Genomic DNA, 14,199 nt, shown 5'->3' with positions numbered 1-14,199 from the left:
TAATGGAAGAAATTTCTCACTCTAGTCTGGCTTGTGGAGATAGGAACAGCCCCTCACTTCTTTCTTTTCACTTGTGTATTTAGTCAGCTGAATTTCTCTCTTTACATATTTGGCTACTTGCCTGTAAAAGAATGACAGGACCAAGTCTCTCCCACCATATACCTACATCACCCTTTATGCTTGCATTCAACCATCCTTGATTTGTTACCAGATTAGCCCACAGCTTCTGGTCCCTTTCATACCCCACGGAGGTCAGCAATCAAAGAAACTGCACATATTTCAGAAGTGGAAACAGAGAGAACAGCTAGATATCTATGTCTTGCATATCCTGCTGGTGCCAGCAATGGATAGGAAGTCAGGTTTTCATGCTGATCAATTGGAGGCTGTGAAAGAAGTAGGGCAGTGCCTGGCAAGAGGTTTTACAGTCCTCATCAACAGCACCATTGTGGGGTGGGGGAGATGTGCAGCTTTCTCCTTGTGTCTTTCAGAGACAGGAAGCAAGACTTCCAAAAATAACATAGGCTATTCCAAAAATAACAGCGCGATCAGCCACTGGGGACCCCTCCAGCACGTGCCCCACCCCTGACTCAAGAAGAGGCATCAGTCAGCCATGCCTTTGGCCCTGTGACCCAGGGGGCAACATAGCCTGGGATGTGGCCTGGGTGAGCTGCCCTGCTGGGGCAGTGTACTGGGTTGCACCATGCACTGAGGTGTGGGCAGCATGGCCCAGGACCCAGCCCCTGTGGGATGTACAGGCAGTGCTACTTGGGACTGGACTGGCCCCCATGGGTGGTGCAGCCTGAGCCCGGTTAACAGCAGGCTGCCCCACTTGCTGCTGGTCCCAGACTGTGCCACCCATTCTGCCCACTGGAGCCACATCCCAGGCTGTGCTGCCTGCACTGCTCACTGAGGCATGGGTGGCATAGCCAAGGGCCAGCAGTGAGCAGCGTAGGCAGCCTAACCTTGGACCAGCCCCAGTGAGTGGCACACCTGGGACCTCGCCCAAGTGAGCACTATAGGTGGCACATATCCCAGGCACAGCATGGGGGGGGGTCACTTTGGTGCAAGAAAGAGGGTAGCACCAGGGGCTGGATTTTTGGGCTCTGCAGGCTGCATGTCTGACACCCCGGTCTTAAGGAATCAAAGGAATAGAACCAAACCACCCACTACCACAGGGCTTGAGAAGGGACTGATTTTGTTAGGTGGCAGATCATCTCCTATTCCCCCTTTAAAAACACTGGAGAAAGGCTTGCAAGTACTATAATGATCCTTTATTTAAATGTTACAGCATTCAGATCTCCAAGTATCATCAATGTTTCCCTTTGAACTGATATTACACACTGCATGGGCATTTCCTGTTGCAGTCTATAAAGGGATACTTAAGACAACGCCCACATGAACAGGACACTAAGCAACAGGTTCAGACACAGATTTCCAGAGGTCAGTTTTGCCCCATTTGGGAAATACTTCTGATTTACATATTCAATGATGGTCATCACAGCCACAGCAGTCTCCTCACATGTGGGTTGGATTTGGTCTGCTGGTAGAAAAAATGCATGTGCACCTCTGTCTCACAGCTCCAACATATAAGAGAATGGAATGCCAATCATATGAGCCCAGTCTCGTGAGGAGCCAGAGTTCTGGTCTATGAAGTCAAAAACAGAGGTGAGGTGAGTGTATTAGGCACTTTTCTGTTAGAAATTTCTCTTGCTATAATTTATGCAAGATCACTGCAAGATCCCTGAACCAAGCAGCATAGTATGTCATCAAAGCAGACAGACACAACAGTGCTTCATAATGGGAAACGGACCTAGGTTCTGGAGTTCTTGATTACATTAAAATCTTTACATACACCTTTCATAAGCAAAATTACTCCCTCTGGCCTTTACCCATGGTTTTCTGCAAGGTGTTCTTAGTATTTCTGTTGTTTTACCCTGTGGTTGTGCATGAGGGTCTGAAATAGTGATTTGGGGGAATCCAACTGTAAGCTGTGTCCATACCATATCATTTCTCTGTCTTGCAGTTGTGTCTCTTTACAGATTTAAAGTATCTACAAACATGGGCCCAGCTTCTTAAAAGTGGATGATCATTTCTAAGCATGCCACGCCTACATGAGCAAAATGCCTTGTGTGTCAATTCAGAGATGCATTAAAGTACATGCAACTAAGGGACCGACCCGCCCAGGCACTGGACATGCATATCATGGAAATAAAAAATATATACAAAAAATTCTTCTGCTCCATCTATCCAACATGATTCATTCTTATCTGGACAGGAGAAAGGCTTTTCTGGGTAAAGGAAGATAGTTCTCCATGATTTTTCCATACTCCAGCAGAAAGCATCAATAAGAGTGCCAGCTAATATCACCTGTGATAATGGTTTCTATGATGTGGTCTTCAGTCTAGTGGGCCCCAGACTGAAACCAGCTTATTTCACACTGAACAGCAAGCAGTTATCAGATGATAAAGTCTGATTGTCACTATAGACTTGATTTGGATTTGAACCTGTAGCAGACGAGCTGAAACCCTGGCTTCTTTCACATCAGTGGACATTTTTCCAAAGACTTGAATGGGAATAAGATGATTAATCCATTTCTGGGACTTCTGATTATTCAAATAAGGCATTCTTTGTAAGAACCAGCAACGGACTGATACTGCCTTCATGTGGTTAGCTATTTAACATACACACATCATCACATATTCAAGTGGTCAGTACTTAAACCTGCTTACCCCTTACTACTCTAAGTGGGAACTCAGTGAAGCAGCATTACAGAATCAGGATGTTCCTTATTCCTCTGTGACAACAGAGCAAATAGGAAAACACAAACTTACATAAAACTGAAGAGGCTGGCCCCACTGTGAAATTGGTTCCATGTTTTTGCTTCGGTGCAGTTGCTGCTTTCTGTGCAACATCCACCTGTGAATTTGAAATGAAAATAAACACGTTGTTATCTGGTAAATGCATGAACTATTCTGAGTGGCTCAGCATTCTTATCTGTTTCAGGCTACATTTCTATATCACTGGTTTCAGCATCAGTTTTTAGTTCAATACTCAAGCTGGTAGGGAACAATTTCCAAAACCTTTGAAAAATTTTACACACATTCTTTTTGGGTGAAAATTTGTGGGTTTTTTTTTTTAATGATGTAGCAAAATTTCAAAATTAAAAAACTGCCCTGCTAATAGTCAGCAAATCCACTTGATTAGCTGCACATCTGAAGAATGAGAATGTGTGTTGTAGCTCTTATCAACATGAGTTCAGAGGACTGAACTAGTCTTTTGCAGATAGAAAACATATCTGTACAACTAAGAACAGGCTTGTTTTCATGTAGGGCACTAGATTTCAAAATTTTGAGAAAAGAACGTCTACAATACTCATATATCATTCATAATCCATGAATAATCATCTAAGATGATGAATCAGGATTAATTGTTGCAGTATGTAGGCAAAGAAAGCTTGCACCTATAACACACTGATATATGAATAAGAAAGGGAAAGAGAACGTAGCTCCAAATTAGTAAATGAAGAACGTACATGCTTCATAAGTTCACCCTCCCCTCAGGAAGTTGTGGTGTTTTCTTTAAAGAAAAACTATTGATTTGTTTCTTGATATGTCATCTCTCCCTTCAGATAAATGCCATATCAAAACCAACAAGTACTTTGTTTGCTACTGTCAGTATTAAGAAGAGGCAAAGAAGATACTGGGCGTTATTAAAACAGACACATTATAATCATCAAGGAGGTGATCAGGATGCAAGAACTAATGAAAATGTAATACTTGACTCCAACATACATTGTGGAACTGTGGCCTTACCAGTTCCTGATGGTTACTTGCAGGTTCCTTTGTGTATCCATATGGGGAGAGAATGAGCTGTCCAAAAGAATGAATAGTCAAGAAGCACAAAATATCACTTTTTCTGTTTTCAATCAATCTAGCCACAGCTTTAGTTTCAGGTTCTGATTCTACCGCAGGCCCACAATAAGTTGAACTGGAACAGTTATGAGATGTACCAACACCTATACAGGAAATCAGAGGCAAATCAAAATAAATATGTATTTTGAGAGAACAGTGAAGTTTCTATGTGAGTATGAGAATGGGGAACTATATGGTTCACATAGGGTTGATAAAAGAATACTGATCTGTTAACTTCTAACTCCAATGTAAGTAAAGATTAAAAGCAGATGCTAGGTTGATGTGAAAGAGTTTGGGGGTCATAAACCTTCTCCAAGTGGTGAACTGTCTATGTCACAAAAACACTGCTGTCATTTTTGTGCACCTCCAAAACTGTCACCCTTCCAAAAATTGCACAAGAGGGTGAGGAACTCTGTACCTTGGAGAAGTAGTGTCTTCAGGTTAACACTGAGCAGTCAAGTTACATTTGGGCTGTCTCAGGTCTCCAGTCTCTTCCATAATCAGACTACAGGATGGAGACTACTCATGGGACATAATGCTTCACTTCTACTAGTCAGGAAAGGAAACCATGAGGAATCACTGAAAACTGTAGTCTAACCTAGAATTCTGTCCCACAGAGAAGAATGCAAGCATGAGTCATCCAAACCATAACTTCCAAGTGGCTCCACAGTAGCATAACTGAATTCAACCACTTGGGTTTTAGGCTGAAATTGTTTGATTTTTGGAAAAGTTGGCTGCAAGACAAAGGTTCCATGGGGAAAATATTAATCTATCTTCACTAGATGGATATCCCAATAGTATAATGAGAGTGAAATTAATTATTTTTAAACCTTGGATTAACCAAAGGAACCAAAAGGAGAATCATTTCCACTTTTCAGATATTTTTTCCTACCCTCCATTTCAGAAAAAATCAGGGCTCTTGTGGAATTTATACTGGAGCCCAGCCTTCCGCCAAGAGAATATGGTACAGCACAAGTGAGGAGATCTCCTGAAGTAAGAGAGAAGTAGTGGGGGAAGTAAAATATATAAAAGGGAATCAGTTGAGGGTAGGCCCTGTTTTTCAGAGGTGCATGAGCAATTTTACACCTACAAATAACTGCCCTTGCATGTTTGCAGCTGTAATTCTCAGCAGCACAAATACTGCAGTCTAAGAAGATTTCTGCCTAGAACTAATGATTGTACCTGCAGTAGACTGGAGGCATGGTTATTTAAGAAGCAAAATGCTACCTGCAAAATCAGATGCTATATTGGGGCCAAATTGAAAATCAGGACTTAGATATTTTTACAAGTTAGCATCCAGTTATAAGTCTCTCTTGATGGAACCAAAAATGTGCGTTTTCTACCTTACAACTTTTAGAGTAAGAGATATACATAGCTCAGAGGCTGTTCCATCTCCTCCTTCGTATATTTTTCCCTCTAGTCCTGTATCAAATCTCAAGTACTTAAAACTTACCGCCCCAGGAGGAATTAAAGTTACGATTAAGGTCTGTCCCAAAGCAGGTGCCATTCATATGGGAAGAACGGGATTTCCTCCAGAGACGTGCCTGAACAGAAATTGCATCATTGTGTTATAACATAACTGAAACAAGAGAATAATGATCAAAGCAACATCCTATATAAACCCCTAGCACTTTAATCCTGCCATTCTGAAAAACACCTCCATTCAATGCAACTGCTGTGAGTGATGCATTTCTAAAGAGTGGGTAGGGAACGTGCTTTACCTCTCTTTTCAAGTTGGCACCTTTTATACACGGTACAATAGGAGACAACTGAACTGTGGTACAGCATCTTCCCCTGCCATTCCCTTTCAGCAGGGCAGATGACCCTGTTCTAAAGCAAATGCCAGATTACAGGAGGTGTTTTACTGTCCAAGATTGATTCTATTCAGACCCAGGTTTTGTCAGGGATACAATAATAGACAGGTTGGGGGGAAGGGAGGGGGGTTGCCAGTCAATGCTCCTATCAATCCCCAGTTCCTTGCCTCCCCTGACATTATACCCCCTGCCCAAGCTTAGTCATTGAGTTCCAGCACACAGTATGCACAGTCTGTGCATGCTTCTCCAGAGAGCCACCTGCACAACAGAGTGGAGAGAGCGGAGCTCTCCAAATGCTGATGTTGCAATGTCTGATTTTGGAAAGCTTCAGGCTGAAAGACGGATTCAACTCAACAAGGAGACAGACAGGATATAGACTGGGGCAGATGAGCCTACAGGGCCCTGCTAAGGTCTTGAGTTCAATAAGAATTCAGAAGGGGTTTCACTCAATTCAAAAAAGGGAGCTACCCTTTTAACTCTCCACATTACCCAAAATATCCAGAAAAGAAATGGGTATAAGAGGATATGCATTTGGGAGATATATTTGGGAGGCTCCAGATGGTGATGTCGGGTGGTGGAGGGGCTGGCTGGGGCATGAGGGTGCTATAGTGTAGGGCTAGGCGGCAGACAGTCCCCTACACTTTAGCTCCCTTGTGCCCCAACCAGCCGCTGTCATTGTCTACACATCTATTTCAGCACAGGTAAGTACTCCGCTGTAAGATAGTACCGTCTCTGACAGTACTATCTTATGGCAGAGTTAGTTTACTGCACCCTAATACTGGCACGTGTGTAGATGATGACACTTTATTGTGGAGCTAATTAGTCTACGCAGCAGTAAAGCACATGTGTAGATGCACCCTCTGAGCTCAAAGGAGTGCTGATTTCCTGAGAAGGTAGTACCTTTGTCCCATGGATGAGTGGTTATGTGTAACAGTTGTATCACTCTCTTCCAGCAAGAGAGAGGCTTTGACAATTCTGCCTCTATGTAGAAAAACTCACCTGCATGTGTAGACTTTGCTGCTGACTATGCCCTCCAGAAGTATAAAATGAACATTTTGCTAGTTCTTGATTTATCCTTGCACAATTAACAGACAGATTTTCCTGCTCTTGGGTTTTCTTTACTTACTGTGGTCCAAGAATAGATATACCCATCAATATTGAGAACAGGCAAGATGTACAAGTCCAAGTTCTGGAGAAAGCTGCTTATCTTTGGATCAGTTCTGTAATTTTGCAGAATCTGAAAAGAAAGAGCACAAAAGACTTGCATCACACAACCTGGCATTAATCAGTTAAGATCATACACATATTAGTTTAGATCTAGCACAGAAGAATCAGATGGTCTTGGATCCCAAGTGGTAACCCCAATTTCACTTGCCCATCAAGCACACTAAGACATCTACTGCAACCTCAAACACATTTCAGACATGGCAATCTATTAAATTACATGTATAATTCACTCTACTACTTTTATTGTTGTAAGCTGCACAGATAAGCAGGAGCTTTAGGACAGCTATACACAAAAAGTTAAGGAATCTCTATATACTACATCTTCTAGTATTCTACCCTTAGGATCTTAAATTGTTCCACATGGCCTGGTGGCTCTGGGATACACACAAAAAACTTGATCTATAGCCCACTACAATAAATGGCAATCTTCCCATTCACTTCAATGGAGTTTGGATCAGGCCCAAATTGAGAGGACAAGGTGCCAACCACCAAGCCATTGTATGAACTTGGGCCTCCAAACCTGCACAAATAGTAAATATCACCTATCACTAAGAGTGAAAGCATAGAGCTTTCTCTTAATGAGCAGATGATAAGAACTGAAGTATCCAGTTTTATGTCCTTTTTATTACTGAAAACAGGAAAAGAATGACTCACTTCTTTCACAAACCACTGGCAGAAGGCTGGAGAGATCCATTCTATGGCATGAATCCCACAATCCATCCAAATGATCTTCTTGGCTTTATTTGTTGGTTGACTGATCTAAGGAGTGTAAAAAGTGATCAATAGGAAAACTTATATTACACTAAAACAGCCCAGCATATTACAGGATACGAAGCGTGTTCTTTGGTATACTTCTGAGCCATCCAAGATCATTGCTATTACAGGTTTCATTATGACAGGCTTTCCTCCCTGATAACCCAGTCTCAGTATAATCCCAGAACAAACATTTTAAAGTGCCTGTTGAACAAAGAGTGTCAATAAAGCAATTTTTTATCGATATATAATAGTCATGTGCTGGACTGTTTGTTCATACTTAGATGTTCTTTGGAAGTAGACATGCAGAAAGAGAAAGTCTAATTTTACTTGGCATTGGAGACAGATTACATAATACCCAAGCAAATGATTAAAACTGTCATTTTGCCATGACTTCTTGAACAAATTGTCATGAAACAGTCACAGTAGAAAGGTGGTGTTTAAATCAGGCAGCCCCTCTACTAGAGAAGCAGCTATGACATATACAGTTACACAAGGTTAATTATGGTCTCTCCACTATATAATATTTTAGCCACACCTGGTGTCTTCACATTGTAACAGTGATCTCAAAGATTTTTTATAATTGTCTGAGTGATAGCAGGCATCTCTAATATACCATCTAAAAGCAAAAACATCTCCTGTTTTTTTCAGTGAACCTGGACAAGAATCCTTTTAGAGAAGGTTTGAACCTTGACATTTACAACTCCAAGGGTGCATCTACACAAAAGGCTTTTTACCGTTGGCAAAAACCAGGATGCCTCCACTACAGTGCTGTAGCAACACACTCCCTTATTATACTATGTTGCTATGGTGACATAGCAGCCAAAAATAACCGTGTGCAGCCAGCATGGTGCAGTACAAGCCATTACTGCACCATCTTTTAGTACTTCCAAAGGGAAGTGCTAAATGACGGCACAGTAACAAAGGCACCATATGGCCATATGTAGACGTGCCCCCAGTTTATGATGCCCTTTATTTTTAAAAACAGATCCTCACTCACCTTAAGATAATACATTGGCCGTTTTTCATATGTTGTTCCTAGATAATGCTGAGTCACCAGTTCCCTGTTGCTTTCCTTTATCTGATACATCCAATGATAAATCTGAAACAGTCAAAAGGACATGCTGCCGTTAACAGGGAGTTCCTTGTGCTCTCTCCCCCCATTTCCAGATATAATTTTTTTTTATGTTGCTTATACAGTATTTTACTCTGTGCATAGTTCAGGCTGTGATAGTACTTTGCACAAGAGGAAAGTATTTCACTTGCATCAAAAAAAAAAATCCAGGCTGGGCTTGTGTCACTGCAGGACAAGACAAGCAATCCTTTGTACCCTAGCCAACATTGTTGATCCACGGGCCCCTTTCTATTGACTTCAATGGGCACTGGATCATTCCACCAAATCCTAACACCGCCTTTAAATCCATCCTTCCATTCAGATTATTATTAGTTTTAACCATATTTCAATTGAACAGCAGTTCTCCACAATGCAACCAACAAACCAAAAAATGCAAGTGTTTACTGAGTTCTCTCCCTCATCTTCTACATCTGCAATACCATAAGGTTGTTTTTGCAAGTACCCTCTAATCAGACTGTAACACATATATGTGAGCAACAGGCCAGTTGTCTCTTTCCTCTAACTCTGATTTTGTTTAAGTCTTTTCTAAAAGCTGACTACTTCCACAGAAGGGAAGCAAACCGCCAGATGTGGAAAAACAGGAAGTTTTTCCTCTCTGGTTTTCTGAGTACATCTCATTCCTTCTATGTTATAATCTCATCAAGACAGGAACAGCCTTCAGTTTATTGGTGTTCTATTAAGAACCAAGCTTTTCAGAGCTTAATTAGTGCATTTTTTTTCCATAATCACAACTGAAAGCTAACTCCATGAAGTAGCTTGCTTGCCCTCAGCCAGCTCACTGGTTGCTTCAGACAAAAACACAAGCTTTAACCCCATCACAGCCACTGCCAAATTAGCAGCAACTTTTGGCAGCAGTTTCTGCTCTGCTGAATGCTGGCTAGAGAGAAGTGAGAGAAACAGAGACCTCTAAAGTCATTTCAACATCTCTGTCCTTCTATTCTGATGCAGAAATAGCTTTCCTGCTCAAGACACAGACCCCAATTGGAGGAATACTTTTGCAGGAAAAAGCATGTGTAGTATGCAGGTAAATATGGCAAATAATTGTCATAATAATGAAAAGACATATTTAAATATGACAATATGAACTAGAAGTTACAAACATTGGCTTGACGCCAGTAACATTATTTGGACCCTTGTGATCTATCAGTCACGCAGAGCATTTACCTTATGGAGAATCAAAAACAAAGAATGAAATTCTGGCTCCACTGGGAGTCAGACTTGGGTACCTCCTCACCCCTTCCATTGGATGATAAGCAGTATAGTTATAACCTTCAAGAGCTCTCCAGAAACTGCTGTTTTCCCTCTGTATACCACTGTCAAGTTGTTCCTGTACATCGTTTATTTGGACTCTGAAGACAAAAAGAGAAAAAGTTACCTAACGATAACTAAAGATAGATTTTGGTTGATACTTTGCCTGATGCCTTGTTCTGATAAAGCAGGATCTTTGCCTTTGCACCAGGGACTCCCTCAAACCTGTGGCTCTTCTGGCCACTAGGCATAGTAACAGCAACAACAATTATTATAGCAGGCCAATATTCTGAAATTTAACATGTTTGTGGAATTTTCCATAATGAAGTTCAATTTTTGAACAGAAAAATACTATGATGAAAATTACTGAAAATATTCATTGAAGATTTTAAGATTTTTTCCTTTTTAGCTGTAGCATTGGATGAATTTTTTGGTGATCAAACCTTGTTGACATGCTGAAATTTCATCACTTTAAATAAACAGTAAAACAAAATTATATATGCACTATATTATTAGTGTGGGGTTGTTTTTGTTTTCATCTGGCATGACTAGAGAGGTGCTTTATTTGCTAGACATGTTACCATGTTTTCTCACTTAAACTAAGCACCATCCCCCTCAAACCTGGGGAGCATATATTAAAGGGCAAGCTGAATTTCTGACTAGGAGAGAAGAACCCTGCTTTGATTCCTGGTCTACAGGAGTTGCATTTCTATTCAGGCAGCTGAGGGAGTCAATTAACTGAATGGCTTATTGTATTTCACTGGTCATATTAAGGATTGTCTCTCCTTTTTAATTGCCTTGATGTTCCACTAATCAAGCCAACCTTTCTTAGGGTAATTTTACTGTCCGGTAGTTCTCTTTATCTCTCTCCTCCTATTTCATGACCTCGGAGAGACTTTAGCTCATTTCAAAATCATAGATCCACCCATGGAGACCAGTTTTCAGCTACAGCTAGGGTTTCAGCAGAGTCATCTGAAAATTAGACTCCCTGCTTTACACAACCATATCTCTGGAAGAATCTTTTCCCCTTCATGCTGCCTTTCAAAACACGGTGTTTATTATATTTTAGAGTGTGTTGTATGGTTATTTTGGAATATGATTGTTCTGAATCCATCAGTGTACAGACCTAAGTCAGTGACAAATGAATCTGACACAAGACTTCTTTTGGCTCCACAGTGGTCTTTGAACTAGATACCAGTTTCATGGAATTATTTGAACCTGCAAACTCTGTAACTGTGATAAAAATGTGTGTAAATGCTCTTAGTAAAATTATTACAAAAGCGGAATAAACTCCACTTGTTGATTTCAAGCCCTGAGAGCATGAGTAAGTAGCCTGTTCTGCTGATGTTAATGCTGACTGCCATTTAAAGCCTGGGAGAGTTATTTCAGCTAAGTTTTATTTTGAGATCTGATGGTTACCCACATCTAAAGCTCAAAGTATAATTTAGGCAGTACAAAATCACAAGAACCAAAACTCATGGGAGCCAAATCCAAAAACAAACACACACACACAAAAGATTATCAGAGTTGTGTTAAACTAAAATCTGTGAGTTGGATACAACCTGAATAATAAGGATTCCTAAAAATAATATGCCAGTTATATGTCCATCATTACATAGCCCTAAGTGGGCTTCCTGCATACCAAATACCTTCAGAGAAAGGCTCCTCCTCAAAAACTGTTTTAAAGAAATCAAATTAAATGCTGCTTCTCATAGGATACAGATGCAATTTTTCAGCCTTCCCTTATTTAGGACTGCCTTTTGTGCACTCCACAAAATATGGGCACACATAATTATGAGTGCAAAGCCAGAGACCAGCTTTAGAAAATCTGGTCCAAAATTATTATTTGACCATAAATTTGCTATAAATACATATTCCAGGTGCTAGATTGTTTGTGTAGCAGCATCCATATCCCATCTCTCCCTACCTGTTGTTGACAAGGCATTGTTACTTACCAAAGAGAACTTGACAGACAGGATATTAGAGATTGTCCTGTCAAGTGAATGGCTTCAGAGTGGCCCTTAATCCTCTTTCAAAGTATCTTTGATTAGCAAGTGTCACTGGAGCTGGGCTGTCATCAATAAGTCTATACAGCATTTGCCATCCTAGTGCTGGATGGCTATAGAGATGTAATTCTTCTATGAAATATTATAGCTATTGGATCTTTTTCAATTTTGCCTGGGGTGTGTGACAGTTTGGGATACGTGTCTTTGCTCAGTTACAAATTCCATTTGGCTTTATGAACACTATTTGTACTTGTAACTTTCACTGAGAATTAGATCATCCATTTTGAAGCTGGACCCCAGCACATAGGAACAAAGTATGCCTGGACAGATGTGACAAAGCAGTAAAAGGGATCACCAGCCTCAGATGGACCACACCTACTTGACAACTAGGTTTCTGCCCACGGGGCTTTTGCCTCTGGTTGGACATGGCTGGAGAGGTACAATTTCTCCAAATGACCACCTAACTCAGAGAGGAGAGCCTGCTTTCTTCAAACCAAAGGATGCCAGTCCATCACAAGAAGTAGAAAACAGCTGGAAAAGTGAGAGCAGTAAAGGCTTTGCCTCCCTTGCAAGGACATCCACCAAATCCAAGGATTCTCAGAATGGTTGTGTCCAGATGTCAATTCTTTTACTTAGACCTGTACAACTACTGTATTAACCATGAGTGTTTAAGACATTCCCATGCAAGACCTGCATGCCTCAGTTTGCCAGCCACACGTCCCCAGAGAGTTAAACTATAAACCAGAATACTACCAAGGAAGGGTCCATAAACAAAGGGAGACAACCTAGTGTCCATCGAAAATTTCATTTTCATAGGTTTCAGGAGCTGTTTTGTTAGACAGAAGGGAGTTAGATCATGCAACCAAGTCCTAGTTCATTGGAAACATAACTGGCTGAGGCATTCATGACATGGCCTGGATATACTTAGGAGAGTCATGTAGATTTTCTGGTTGCTTTGGTAAGGCTTTATGCTACACATTTATTTGCCATTGTCCCAGTCCTTCAAACACATAAGCATATGAACAACTTTAGTTATCGTATCAGTCTAATGGGAGCAGTTAGGACTACTCACATGAATGGGTGTATACATACTTAAAAGGCATGTCTCCACTGTTTGTGTCATAACCATGATTCTTGCTAAGAGACATGGCGCACCCACATGCTGCCACTCAGTACAAGCGAAAGCCTGGAAATGAAGCAGTACAGCTGCCTTACAGTAGCCTAAGCACTCCAAGATGCAAACCCAAAACAAAGAGCACAAGGGCAGCACCAGAGCACCTGCTTCCATGTGGCTACAGCTACCACACTTCTGGGATTTGGTGCGCACTGAGTGGGGGCAAGTGGATAAGGCATTTTTCAGTGGTAGTTCTAGATCTAGACATAGCAGAGGCAATGCAGAGAAGCCCTAAGAATTTGTAGGACTAAGGCTCGAAGTCCTATAATATAGGGAATTATTGAGTCAACTTTAACCTACTTTTGAGTTTTAAGATTTAAGTATTTAAAGTATTGAGTTTCAAATATAAACCACAAATAGTTAGTATTTGACTTATTTATTCATTATTCAGAACAGCTTGATGCAAGCTTATGCAAACCCTTTTTAGTCTCGTGAATATCTCATTGGCTATTTGCTATGTGCATGGCTGACCTTTCACTATTCATTACACACCTGGTCAATTAAAATCACAGGGCATTATTCCTGCTCTCTGACTGGAAGACTTTATTAAAATAAAATTAAACAAGAATACAGAAAAATAAAGAGATTTTCAGATTATAACAACTTCCTTTCTGAATATGTTTGCACAAGAAGTTGCAAGACTTTCATTTTATGCATATATTCATTTGAAAAAAGTAAGCTTAAAGAGAATAAAATTAAAGAGTTGCAAATACAGATGAAACAAACTTGTGGGTTTGATTCAGACAATATTTTTAAGTGTTTCTTTTGAAGTGTTTGTGCAGCTCATTGTTCTGGATCTGTTAGCAAGCAGATGTGGAATTACAAATTACAAGAGTTTTAAATCAGTATATGATATGTGAATGTGCCAATAGGACTGGAAGTGGACTTTGACAGCTATATTGCATGTAAACTATCCAAAGGTAAGTTAGAC

General features: G+C 40.6%; 1 protein-coding gene across 1 annotated transcript; it reads right to left on the bottom strand.

Moving 5' to 3' along the window:
* Positions 1-1,275: 1,275 nt before the first annotated feature.
* On the bottom strand, positions 1,276-13,242 carry CPO (carboxypeptidase O). The gene is given in 9 exon segments (XM_006273785.4): positions 1,276-1,645; positions 2,832-2,916; positions 3,813-4,015; positions 5,365-5,455; positions 6,852-6,962; positions 7,607-7,711; positions 8,706-8,807; positions 10,075-10,189; positions 13,187-13,242. Coding segments are annotated over 9 exon segments (1,134 nt in total). The 3' UTR covers positions 1,276-1,379.
* Between the last annotated feature and the right edge of the window lie 957 nt (positions 13,243-14,199).

This window comes from Alligator mississippiensis, chromosome 4 (assembly GCF_030867095.1).
Source record: "Alligator mississippiensis isolate rAllMis1 chromosome 4, rAllMis1, whole genome shotgun sequence".
Lineage (NCBI taxonomy): Eukaryota > Metazoa > Chordata > Crocodylia > Alligatoridae > Alligator > Alligator mississippiensis.
This window is presented reverse-complemented; position numbering and strand designations above follow the sequence as displayed.